Source organism: Abramis brama (genome assembly GCF_963993115.1).
Source record: "Abramis brama genome assembly, chromosome: 22".
In the NCBI taxonomy this organism is placed as follows: Eukaryota; Metazoa; Chordata; class Actinopteri; order Cypriniformes; family Leuciscidae; genus Abramis; species Abramis brama.
The window spans coordinates 31,786,877-31,800,760 of record NC_139984.1 but is presented as its reverse complement, the minus strand read 5'-3'; the positions used below and the strand labels follow the sequence as shown (position 1 = coordinate 31,800,760).

The window sequence follows — 13,884 nt, the reverse complement described above, 5'->3', positions numbered from 1 at the left end:
ATGTGTTAAATATGAATTAAATAACTTGTATTACTTGTGAAAAACATGCTAACTCCTCCATAATTACTCAAGCGTTACCTTGTTATCCCGCAGGAACTACTAGTGATGTGGCCCATTATTTTAAAGTGAAAAACATGCTAACTCCTCACTAATTACTCAAGCGTTACCTTGTTATCCCGCAGGAACTACTAGTGATGTGGCCCATTATTTTAAAGTGAAAAACATGCTAACTCCTCACTAATTACTCAAAATTAATGTTTTGACTCTATTGCATTCAATTGTCTTATCAATTAAATTTTCAGTCACATTTATTAATACAGTTTAACGTTACTCATAAATAATAACATTTTGCTCTGTTCATGCCTTCTGCTGCAAATTCGTTTCGGATGATTAGCCTATGGTGTTAAACAAGAATACACTTTAAAACCTTAAAAATACCTTCTTTAATCGTTTAACCATTTTGTGTTTTATTTACTGTGAGACACAAAATGTATTTTCTCCTATAGACCCATAATACACTAAAACACAACATAAATTCACAAAATATATCAATTTTATTAGCTTGATGTAATCCAAATCTTTAGAATCCATACGTTGTTTGCAAGAAACAGATCCAAATTCAGCCCTTTATCCAGTGATCTTCATCTCCATTTCCGCTTCTCCCGAAACGTTACGACATGTTTTACGGCAGTGATATCAGACGCTTATTGGCTCTCGCATGCTTCGTCACAGATTACGACATGCCGTGTTTAAATTGGTGTGCTATATTTGAATTGGAGAAGCGCGCGCGCCTTCACAGAGCGAACAGCGAACCGAAACCGGATTAACATTTTCATGGATTAATAATTTATATTTTGCTCTGTAACGTTACCTCATACAATACTGCCAGAGAGGACTGCGACACATCGTCATGTGAACAACTTTTGGTACCGGTTTTGATATTTTCTCAATAAATAAATGATTGTGATTATACCTGTCTGTTGTTTTTCTTTATAATTCTACGTTAGCCTACGTAACTTAGTTTACAGAAATTGTTAGGGGTAGGATTAGTTTTACTATGTTTTAATGCTATATTGTTAATAAAACTGCCATTTCCCTACACATATCTGTCCATTAAGTTTTATCCTTTTAATTTTGTCAATAAAATGGGTATGTTTAGGTGTGGGAGTAGGGTTAAGAGATCTTACATTTATAATCTATAAAATGGTAAAAGGGAAATTATACAGATATCGTTATGATATGAAATATTAGTAAATAGTTTACATTTTTTAGCTGTAAAATCTTAATATGTTACGTTTAAACGTTGCAGATACGTCCATTAACGTTATACGTTTCAGCATCGAAACGTACAAAAAAGTATGTTTTCTATCTTTGAGAAAATTACGTATTAATACCTACGTATTACAATGAGACCAGGCTGCACTAGCAGTTCCTGCGGGATACCAAGGTAACGCTTGAGTAATTAGTGAGGAGTTGGCATGTTTTTCACTTTAAAATAATGGGCCACATCACTAGTAGTTCCTGCGGGATACCAAGGTAACGCTTGAGTAATTAGTGAGGAGTTGGCATGTTTTTCACTTTAAAATAATGGGCCACATCACTAGTAGTTCCTGCGGGATAACAAGGTAACGCTTGAGTAATTAGTGAGGAGTTAGCATGTTTTTCACTTTAAAATAATGGGCCACATCACTAGTAGTTCCTGCGGGATACCAAGGTAACGCTTGAGTAATTAGTGAGGAGTTGGCATGTTTTTCACTTTAAAATAATGGGCCACATCACTAGTAGTTCCTGCGGGATAACAAGGTAACGCTTGAGTAATTAGTGAGGAGTTAGCATGTTTTTCACAAGTAATACAAGTTATTTAATTTTATATTTAACACATACTGTACAGGCACTAGTAATATTCTAACAAACATTGTAATCTGGAAGATTTTTTGTGGTTTTGCGATTATCGCAACATAAATGCAGCCAATTTCTTCATTAAGGATGCAAATTGTTTTTGACAAGAGAACATCAATGTTTATATTCATATCCTAAAGAGAAGTCCTCCTCTGGCGGCTACTGTAACATAAAGGTAGGTCTTTGGAGTCTGAGACATATTGAACTGACACTCAAGAGCTCATAATAGTGAACTAATCCAATCATGAGTGTCAGCATCACTTCCTAATTGTTTAAAATTTTAAACAAATTATCATTATTAGTATTATTCTATGTTTAAGTTTGAAATAAACAGAGAACATGCGTCCATCCTTTGGCAAGAGTAGTAGTCACAATCTCATCCTGTAGCTAATGTATTTGGGGAATATAATATTCATAAACTGGTTTCCACTAAGAACCCATTTGAGGCACAAGCTTCTGAAATGTTATGACCATGTTAAGAGTAAAAAAAAAAACCCACAATTGTTCACTTTTTAGACATGTTACTTTTGTGATTAGTAATTAATTGGTTATTCTTTCTTAGTTCACAAGTAGTTCTCAGTGAGGATACATTTCTTTAGTAATAATCAAATACCTACCAAGGAACTACCTTTGTACTAAATTAGATATTACTTACTGCTTAGTTAATATTGCTTCCATATTAGTTAATAGTATTAAGTTCGGTGTTAATGCAGTACGTAAGGGTTAATGCTTTTTAGGGTTAAGGGTTAATGCTCCGCTGCGCGTCGGACGGTTCACGCCTCGCCGTCGTCCATTAAAACCTGGTAATGGACACCTCGAAGGGCATTAACCCGCTTATACCATGGTTACTTACGAAAGAAAGAAATATTTAATCAATTAATAATACTTTAATGTGTTTTAGAGTAAAAATAGTGAGGGTTTTTATTTATTAAGTCGAGCGCACTATTTAATATCTCCCGTATACAGGCGTTGCCAAGCAACGTGGCCACAGCAACCCGACCGCAGCAGTTGATCAGTGAGTTTGAGCCAGCGCAATCATTTAGAACTGTCATCAGACAAATTGACGGGACGCCTTTCCTAGGTGTCCATTATCACTTTTTAACGGACACCCTGCAGCCAATCAGAATCGAGTATTCACCCAGACCATGGTATAATACCTATTACTTCCTGCATAGCTACTTGTTAACTACGGACCATTATTCTAAAGTGTTACCGAGTTTTTTATTACATTAAGGTGTTTTAATGAGTGTGTATTGCAGGGAATTAAGCTGCATTTTCTAAATTCTGATTGGCAGTTGAGAGTTTGAGAGTTACCATGACGACTGCATCCTCAGACAACACAGAGCAGCGCTTCAATAACACTCGTCTCTCTCACGCTCGTTTAAAGCTAAAGGTTAGTAAAAAATCATCACATTTCAGAGGAAAAAACTGTTACTCAAATGCTTTAACGTCTAACTATTGCATTTCAAGTGAATGTTCATTTTATTAATCATTTTAGTATAGTTATGTCAAAGAGAAGTCTGATAGTGTATCATTTAACTTACCTGAGATCAGTCTGCTTTGTGAAATAGTCTGAAACATTTATTTATATTTATGTATTAAATACTTTAGTTACGCTTTAGTCCAATTCTCATTGTTAAATATGCATTAGCATGTATATTACTAGGATATTGGCTGTTTATTAGGACTTATAAAGCACATAATAATGCCTTTATTATGCAAGACCATATTCTACATCCCATAATCCTACCTAATACCTTACTAACTATTAATAAGCAGTAATTAGGAGTTTGTTGAGACGAAAGTCGTAGTTAATAGTTAGTTAAAAGTGAGAAGTCTTGTAAACTGTTCTAACTTGTGCATTTGCCCTTCAAAAACCTGAAATTCAAATAAATCCTTGTCCATAAAGCCATCAAAACAAGATCCTTTTATGTTTGGAGTTGAAATAATACAACGCCACACATAACCGGAGCTGAATTGGAAAGAGAGTTCACACAGTCCCAAACACTTTTCCTTTACTATTGCTGTATGAGCCGTGGATCTCAGATACAGTGAGATATGTGGGATTTATGTCACTTGGAGAAGAAATATTTTCCCAGCTACTTTTGAAGGGCCGTCAGTGGAGAAATACATAATATTCTTTGAGTATTAGTATTATCAAAACTGCTCTTTTACTTCTCTTCATTGTTTTGTCAGTCATGGCGTCCTCCGCTGATCACAGGACTCACAACACTGTTCCTATAGAGGAGGAGAGTCGAGAGAAGAAGGTAAAGAGATGCAAACTAAACTCCTTAAACACAGTTTTCCTATGTTGATGTTGGTGCAGGTCATTTTGAAGGCATTTTGCAGAAAAGAAAGATTATACATCTTAAATTTGTATGCCAAAAGTTAATTTTGTCAACTTTCAAGAGTACACAGCTTAGAGACATGAACTAAAAGCCACCAAACTACATTAAATACATAAGTCATTAAATGGTTTTCAAAATAATTATTCAAATGACTAATATGGAATAAATATGAAATTAATATGGAATCTATACCTGTGTGTTTCTCTGTGTGTCTCATCAGCTGGATCAGACACTGATAGACGTTTATCAGATGATCCTGGACAGAATGAAGAAGATTCAAGAGATCCAGAACTCAGTAGAGCTGAGAAAAGTGAGTGGAAGTAAAAATGCTAAATTAATATTGCATTATAACATTTCAATATGCTTAATAAAGGTTCGCAATTAAATAAATTAAAACAACTTTTAAGTGACATGAGGCCAGTAGATGATTTTTTTTTTTTTTTTTTTTTACTATTCCTTTAAACATGTAAATACATAATAACCCTTAAAGGGATACTTCACTGATTAGCATTAAGCTTTGTATCAGTAGAAACCCGGTAGTATTTTGGAATGACCGTGCTTCCCTCCCTCATGACCCCCTGAGACCAGAGATTTCTGTATTGTGTGTAAAAAAAACCTCAGATGACACAAAAAGTCATTTTGCATCATCGGAGGCCATGGGCATCAGTTTGGTTTGAAATGTGCTGGGGACAGAGACGCATTCGGAAGTGCATTTTCAGAAGAACTGGGTACAATGACGCATTCATTTTTTTCTCTTTCACGCAGGTCATGTTTTGAAAGACGATGTCCTGTAGCTTACTAATGTAAATAAAATAAAAATTATACAAAAATGTGATGATGTCCGACTCATTTTATGAAGAAGAAAGCCTTAAGTTTTCAAAAAGCATTAGACATATGACCCACTATTCTGCTTCATAAGTAGCCTACCATGTTGACAATATGATATGACGTGGTTTAATGTACCTTAACAATGATTACCAAATTTCTCTCTCATATTGCTCCTCATAACCACTGAAAATGGTAAAAAAATCTAACCCAAAGTCCAATTATTATGGACATTATCTGACATTCACATTTTCAGCAGGGCAGCGGAGCGGCTGTGGGTTGACTCCCCACGGTTCTCATGGGCATGGGCTTTATATAAGTCCTTAACGTGAAAAAGCTTTACGTGGTTTAATGCAGGGGTCCCCAACCCCCGGACATTTGGTACCGGGCCGCACAGAAATAATAAATAACTTAACGTATTTTCCGGACTATAAGTCGCTCCGGAGTAGAATAGGCTATAAGTCGCATCAGTCAAAAAATGCGTCATGAAGAAGAAAAAACATATATAGCCTAAGTCGCACTGGACTATAAGTTGCATTTATTTAGAAATGTATTTCACACAAAAAAAAAAAAAAAACAATGTTACAGACAGGACAGTTCTACGTTACGGACGTGAGCGCTCTGAAAGCGGCACTAAAAGATTGCTTTAAAACTTTCACAGAGACCTCAAACAGAAAGCACAAAGCCTGTCTTTAAATTTAATTTAATTGTGTATTAATTGTATCTTAATTTGAATTAATGTTTCATCAATCAATTGCCTGGATTTAATAAACAAGAAGTAAATATATTAGAAAATAGATAATCACGACACGGATGCGCCGGCGCGTGACTGAGACATATATAGAAAGCTTGAAATGTCTACTTTTAAACAGAACAATTCAAAACGAAAGAAAACGTCACGTTACGTCAGATGACGACGAATGGGGTTTCGCTTAGAAAGCCTCTCACCTTCGAGTATACAAAATGAGCCAGTGGCAGCCGTGGGTCTGCGGAATTTGCATAGCGTAAGTCCGCCCCACATTGTGGGTATATAAGGAAGTACGCTGGCAACATGCAGAAATGTTTCTTCGCTGAGGAGCCGAGACTAAACTCCGGCGTTCCAGCGGTACAGCGGAAGTGGCAGGGAGACGTAACGTCTCCGTTCCCTACTCAGGGAACAAGGGTTACATACATAACCGAGACGTTCCCTTTCGTGGTCACTCCGAGTTACGTCGGATGACGACGAATGGGGTCCCCAGTCTAATCACGCCACCTCGGCTGTCTTCCAGTACCCTGCGTAAGTCTGAGCTCCCTGTCGTGAGACTAGCACGGACGAAGGAGTCCTACTTAACACAGGAATACCAAGGTACACTGGGAAGTATATCTCAGCAGAAATACGCAATTATGCCCAGCCCAAGGGGGGAGGGGGACTTGGAATACACATATGACCCCGAGGGGCTGCATATGGAGTAACACTGGGGTGTCCAGCCGCAGATAGAATATTTCAACCCCAGGGGTGGCAAGGTGGCTTGCCGAGGGAAAGACACATGCTCAGAGAGGCTTACAGTGGAAATACACATGTGGGGGTTGCCCAAAGGGGGAACCATTCACATGGAGGCACCTAGCCAAGCGTGAAAGCTGCTGGAGGCATAACACTGGCATTGACGTTGACAGTACTGCAGGAACTCAGGGCTTATTAGGCTCACCTGAGGAAATTATCGCACGTATCCCGTCCGTGGAGAGGAATGGCGAGCAAGCGAAGACACCTGAGCAGAATCTAGTTGAAGCGAGAAGAAACTGGCTCCACTCAGAGATTATAGAATCTCGCGAATGTGTTAGCCTGCCTGCAGCTCTGCAGATGTCTGTTAGCGAGGCGCCATACGCTAGAGCCCAAGAGGATGCCACACTCCGAGTGCCATCAACTGCATCGTGATGTGCGACAATGGCGGCAACATACACTTTCAGGGTGGAGGGAGACAGCCTTCGCTCCAACCCTTCTTGCAGGAAGGAAAGCACGACACTGATTGGTTCTTGATGTTTAGAAGAACACCAGTTGACGAAGAGGTTCCACTTCAACACATAGGCATGTCTCGTGGACGATGCTCTAGCGGAAGTGAAGGTAGCCACCACCGCTGGTGGTAGAGTACTCAAACCTGCCTCGTCCCGTCCAGGGGTCACACGTGGAGGTTCCAAAGATCGGGACGAGGGTGCCCCATCCCTGAGAAAGCAGGTCCTTCCTCAGAGGGATTGGCCAGGGAGGTGCTGTCGCGAGGAGTACTAGTTCTGGGAACCAGGTCCGGTTGTGCCAATACGGGGCAACCAAAATGACCTGCTCCTCGTCCACCCTGATCTTGCGCAAGGTCTGCGCAAGAAGGCTCACTGGTGGAAACGCATACTTGCGTAGGCCCCGCGGCCAGCTGTGCGCCAGTGCATCCGTGCCGAGCGTGCCCTCGGTCAGGAAATAAAACAGGTCGCAGTGGGAGGAGTCGTGGGAGGCAAACAGATTTACCTGTGCGTCACCGAAATGATCCCAAATCAGCTAAACCATCCAGGGATGGAGTCTCCATTCTCCAGGGAGAGGCCGAAGCCGAGACAGCTCGTCGGCCGCAAGGTTCAGGTCTCCCGGAATAAAAATGGCTCGAAGCGACCTCAGATGCTTCTGACTCCATATGAGGAGGTGGCGAGTGAGTTGCGACATACGGCGGGAACGTAGACCACCTTGATGGTTTATGTACGCTACTGTCGCGGTATTGTCTGATCGGACTAGTACGTGCTGACCCTTGAGCAAGGGTGTAGGGGGGCGTGGCCCGAAGAAAGCTTGTCGGAATTATACCACACCATAACCCTCATATCACCCTGGCCACCAGCCAAAGTATCCCCTCTCGAGAAAGAGATAGATTGGGGTGTGGCAGAGGGGACTCTCACACAGAGATCGAGTCTCGATCTATAAACATTGCGATGGTCATGTTCCCACAATGAAAACATGACTCATCCACGAGCGCTTCCGAGCGTGATTAAGCCCAACACGCAGATGAATAACGCGCCCACATCCAGTAAATGCACGAGCGAGCCGTCTTGAAAAAGACGTGCCGCGTGCAGCTCTTTTAGAGAGAGGAAAAAGCTCAGCAGAGTGCTGAAGCGCCCAGGGAGAAACACACACACTGTCGGCAGATCACTGCACAGAACAGCCAATGCGATCTCGCTGGAACACGCTGTACACCAACACACTGGAGAGCCGCTCGTCTCGTAGAGTGAAGATGATTCAGAATGGCTTGCAGGAGTGAAGAGAACTCTTGGCTCCGAAGCGAAAACATATCTGCATGTTGCCAGCGTACTTCCTTATACCCACGACGTGGGGCGGACTTACGCTATGCAAATTCCGCAGACCCATGGCATTTTCTTGCCATTGGCTCGTTTTGTATACTCGAAGGTGAGAGGCTTTCTAAGCGAAACCCCATTCGTCGCCATCCGACGTAACTCAGAGTGACCACGAAAGGGAACAGACTGTTCTTTGCTTATGTAATCCGTATGAAATGTGCATTTCTCTCTTGCGCGTTCACTACTGCGAAGATCGCGAGTCAGCATCGTCAACTTCATCTTTGCAGCTGACACAGAAAACACTTGTTTATTAGTAAACAATTAAAATGTCTCCTGCAATATTTTACATATTCATAATCATTCATTTTGCCTTAAAGCTGTTCTTTGTGACAGCTTTAAGGTGCTTTACTGGCAGCGCTACCCTTACATGATGTTACATGAACGCATCAGCACTGAATACATGGAGATTTTTTTCTTTTGGGGGCATTTTGTTTGTGTTCAGGTTTTCTCAGTTGTCTTTAGGCGCGATGTTACGAGGCCGCTGCTAATAAAGTTGCCAGTAGGCCTACACATTGGATTCACATTTATTATTATATTTAAAAAATACCCCAGAGAATTGCTTATCATGATAAAAGCAGATTGTCTGAGAACATATTTTCGTGCCTGAAAAGATTTATTTATATTATATATTTATATATTATATTTAATCTGATAATTTATTTTATAGAGAAACACAGATATAGAGAGATCCGCCAGTATGGAGCTCTTCACTGATCTGATCCGCTCCATTGAGAGATATCAGTCTGATCAGCTGAAGATGATGGAGGAACAGCAGAAAGCAGCAGAGAAACAGGCTGAAGATCTCATTAAAGAGCTGGATCAGGAAATCACTGAGCTGAAGAGGAGAAACACTGAGCTGGAGCAGCTCTCACACACTGACGATCATCTCCATCTCATACAGGTCTGTCAACATCTGTCATTATGTACAATATTACAGGACCGGTCTTTCGAAATTAAACAGAACGAAACAGTAATAATGTCAAATTTGAAAAAATAACAATAATAAAATAATTGTCTCTCTTGCTATAGATGTGCTCATCCCTGGACAGTTGTCCACACACCAAGAACTGGACTGAGATCAGGATTGACTCTGATGTGAATGTGAATGTGAACTCTCTTTATAGAGCCCTGACTCATCTGAAGAAAACTCAAGAGACACTGAATGAAAAACTCAATCAAACTGGTATGTGAATTTTAAATACAGTAACGATAAAGTTAAGAGTGAGGAAGGAAGAAGCTTACTGAGGCTTGTGCTTTTTATTATTTCCACAAATGAAACTAAACCAAAACTTGTGCTCTCTGCGCTCTCAACAAACTTCTGAACAAAGTGACAGCAGTTTCTCAAGCAGTATCACAAGTTCAAACAGCATGAGTCCTCAGTCCAGGTTCTCTCATTACTTCCCGTTTCCCTTTGGCTCTTATCCGGTCTCTACGCGTCAATTACTGCAACAAGACACAGGTGTTTGTCATTTTGCACTTGACCTACTTACTCACTGCTCATCTCCCGACTCTCTCTCCCGCTGCAGACCTCACTGAACCACACGCCCCTCGCCACATACCCCCACTGCCCGGATAGGACACATTCCTGGATAGGAATCTGTACCCCCGGCCTGTGGACCACCCTAAATTTAAAGGGCTGTAATGCCAGACACCAACGGGTGATCCATGCGTTGGTATCCATCGTGCGCTGGAGCCACTGCAAGGGCGCATGGTCCAAACAGAGGGAGAATTCCATCCCAGGAGATAATAGCGAAGGGCCATCTATGGGCCACCTAATTGCTAAACACTCTTTTTCGATGGAGCTGTACTTCGTCTCTCTCTCTTTGAGAGCGTGTTACTGATGTACAGCACCGGCCTCTCCCTCTATCTTCTGCGACAGGACCGCTCTAAACCCTCTGTCAGACAAATCAGTTAGGAGGAGAAAAATCATGAGAATGTAATAGCGGCCCGCCACACAGAGCAGCCTTTACTTGGTTGAAAGCCTGCTGACACTGATCTATCCACTGGAGCGGATCTGGTGCTTCCTTTTAGTCAAGTCAGTCAGCGGCTGGTGAGGTCTGAATAATTAGGCACAAACCTTCTGTAATATCCCACCAGCCCCAGGAACTGCCTTACCTCCTGTTTGGTCTCGGACAGGTTGCAACTGCTGAAATCTTACTAATTTGGGGACACACCTGTCCATGACCCAAGTGGAAGCCCATATACCTGACCTCCACACAGCTAACCGCACACTTCTTCTGGTGGACCATCAGGCCCTTAGCATTCTCAGGACAGCACGCAGATGCTCCATATGACCAATTACTGTAGGATTCTTCTATTACTCCCATGTCTAGAAACGCCTCTAATTCAGTCTGAACCACCGTTTTTTGTGTTCAGGTAGACGATATGGCCGGCTGCGTACCACCACACCCGGCTCGATCTCAATATGGTGCTGAATCAGGTTAATTTGACCAGGCAGGGGCGAGAACAAGTCTGCAAATTCTACTTGCAACCTGGCTACATCAGTGAGCTGTGAGGGCAAGAGGTGATCTCCTCCTGGGGAAAGAGCAAGAGATTGGATTTTGGTGCTCACTTCTGGCTTGAGATCTTCCTACCCGCCATCGCTGGTATCACTGACTCCGCCTCACTCCATTTCTTAGAGAGGCTGAGGTGATATATTTGACGTGCCCTGCTCCTGTCTGTTCAACTAACCTCATAATTGAGATTGGTGTTAGGGTTAGGGTGTTCCTCACCGTGTGACCTCAAAGAGTCCTTGACACTTGACGAGTAATTTCAAACTAGACGTAGGGAGCAATACAAGTACTTTATATCCCAGTGAAAATTCCCACTCTCTGTTCTCATCTGCACACACATACCCCAATAAATGACTAAAAGCTGGCCAATTCGTTCCAAAAATCAGCGAATGTCTGGTTAACTGCGACCTCTACAGTATTCTTTTGTCCCTGAAATTGAACAACAGCAGACATTATTGGATATTTCACCACATCCCTGTGCACACACCGCACCTGAACCATGCAGCTCTTATCCAATGCCTCGGATTGAATCAGGCTTTAATGGATCGAGGTTAGGTTACATCCTGATTCCGCCATAGACTGATAAGTACCCCTCTTAATACTCATTTGTAACAACCCAGCTTGATCTGGGGCAGCCTGCGGTGCGTCGAGGACTTGAATCAGGGTCCCCACCTCCATTACTGGACACCTGTCAATACAATGTCCCGTGTCCCCTTAACACCAACAGGACGGCCTCCCTGCCGCCGTAGTGGCAGAAAGTGGGTCAAGGAATTGATGTGGAGAGAGAGGAGGAATGGAATCTGACACATCTGGTATATTCTGGACAGCTGGAGGTTCATGAGCCTGACCACCCAACCCTTTGGGATGGGGCTCGAGGAGGGACATTCAAACGGGACCTAGGGAAAGGGACAAGTCTAGAGGAAGGGAGAGAGAGAGAGAGAGAGAGAGAGAGAGAGAGAGAGAGAGAGAGAGAGAGAGAGAGAGAGAGATGGCAAGGATTCACCAACCCCGGGGCATGCCACCATCTGGTCCTCCTCAGTCCATTCTCTCTCCTTTACTTCCCGTTTCCCAGTGGCTCCTATCCGGTCTCTCCATGCCAATTACGGCAACAAGACACAGGTGTTTGTCATTTTGCAATTGACCAGGTTACCACTACTTTCCCGACTCTCTCTCCCGCTGCAGACCTCGCTGAACCACGCGCCCCTTCGCCACAACAGTGTATAGATTTTTTTTTTGTCAGTAACTAAGAAAATATTATTTTCAAGGAATATTCTGGGTTAAATCTATGTCATGCTGGTGATCAGCAGAAACTATATGTAGTCTCAGTTTGTAAAGGATCTCACTGTTTCAGAAATATAATCATTAAACAACTAACCCTGTCATATATAAACTTTAACTCATGACCATTTAAAGTAGTTTTGCCTGAAATACTAGAACAGAATGTCTAACTATCTGTATACAAACTATAATGACACATTTTACTGAATTGTTAATAATAGAGCTTTGATAAAAAAGCTTCAAATTTCTTCACTTAAATCCTCATTATGTTTTTCCCATAGACCTCCATTGTAAGTATATTTACTGTAAACACATTCTGCATTTCGTTTTACAAACGAAGGGGCGAGCAACATTTACATGCCACTGATGCTGCCAGTAGAGAGAAACTCACTGTTAACCTGAAACTATTGCTATAAATAATTCATCATTATATTGTCATCTGTGTCCACAGGGTTGAAGTTTGTGCAGAAGTTTGCAGGTACAGTGTGACTGACTCCATTTTCTTCAATACACTCACAATACTTTGTTAATCAGTATTATATGCTGTACATCTGAAATGTCTGATCTCTCTCAGTGGATGTGACTCTGGATCCTGATACAGCAGATCCACGTCTGATCCTGTCTGATGATGGAAAACAAGTCAGTTGTGGAGGCATTAAGCAGGACGTCCCAGAAAACCCAAAGATATTTGATGAGGATTGTGTTCTGGCAAAGCAGGGATTCAGTTCAGGGAGATTTTACTATGAGGTGCAGGTGAAGGGAAAGACTGAGTGGGGTTTAGGAGTGATCAGAGAATCCATTAACAGGAAGGAGGAGATTGACAGTTCCCCGAGTCCTGAGAATGGATACTGGATTCTGATGCAGATTAATGAGGATAAAAATGTAGTTTGTGATAATCCACCGGTTATGTTCCATCAGAGAGTGAACCCTGATAAGGTTGGTGTGTTTGTGGATTATGAGGAGGGTCTGGTCTCTTTTTATGACGTGGAGTCCAGATCTCATATCTACTCTTTCACTGGTCAGACTTTCACTGACAAACTCTATCCATTTTTTAGCCCAGGCGATAATGATGAAGTTGAAAACTCAAACCCACTGATCATCACTCCTGTCAGATGAAAAAAAAAAAAAAAAAAACTTGCATTCTGAAAAGATTAACTATGGATGTGCTATTTAAAAAATAAAAGTATATTTTACTTACAATTATAAAGAAAATGTAAATGTTATAGACAAAATGTGTACAAGAGCAAACTAAAACAAAAACTATAATAAAATATTATAGTTATATGCACATTTGAATGGCTGATTTGTTATGAGTCTATATTTCTAGTCAAGACAATGACTTCCTTGCTTTTCTCAGTCATTATTACTTATTTAAGGAAATCTCTGAGGCCATTTTCTCTCTCTCCTCTCCAGCTTTGGTTTATATTTTAATGACTGCATCATCTGAAAGTGTTCAATTCTATAACTGATATGTCTTGTAAACCAAAAAACCTTCTAATTGTTATGCAAATACACATTGGAGAACAATGAATATCTGCTCACATAAACATTACAACAGACAGACAGGATATAATTTAAACGTACAGTATGGAATCTTTTTAGCCGCTAGGGGTCGCTAACCTCTTACAATAACAAAGGCGTAGTTTGATGACGCAACATTTGCT

General features: G+C 41.4%; 1 protein-coding gene across 1 annotated transcript in view; it reads left to right on the top strand.

Annotated features, from left to right (window-relative positions):
• LOC311072945 (E3 ubiquitin-protein ligase TRIM39-like) overlaps positions 1 to 13,465 on the top strand; it is a 29,070-nt gene extending 15,605 nt beyond the window's left edge. The window contains exons 4-7 of the mRNA XM_084098319.1: positions 9,097 to 9,330; positions 9,459 to 9,612; positions 12,672 to 12,698; positions 12,795 to 13,465. Coding sequence (XP_083954445.1) covers positions 9,097 to 9,330; positions 9,459 to 9,612; positions 12,672 to 12,698; positions 12,795 to 13,336 — 957 coding nt within the window. The 3' untranslated portion in view covers positions 13,337 to 13,465. The remainder of the gene's footprint in view (positions 1 to 9,096; positions 9,331 to 9,458; positions 9,613 to 12,671; positions 12,699 to 12,794) is intronic.
• Positions 13,466 to 13,884: the final 419 nt, after the last annotated feature.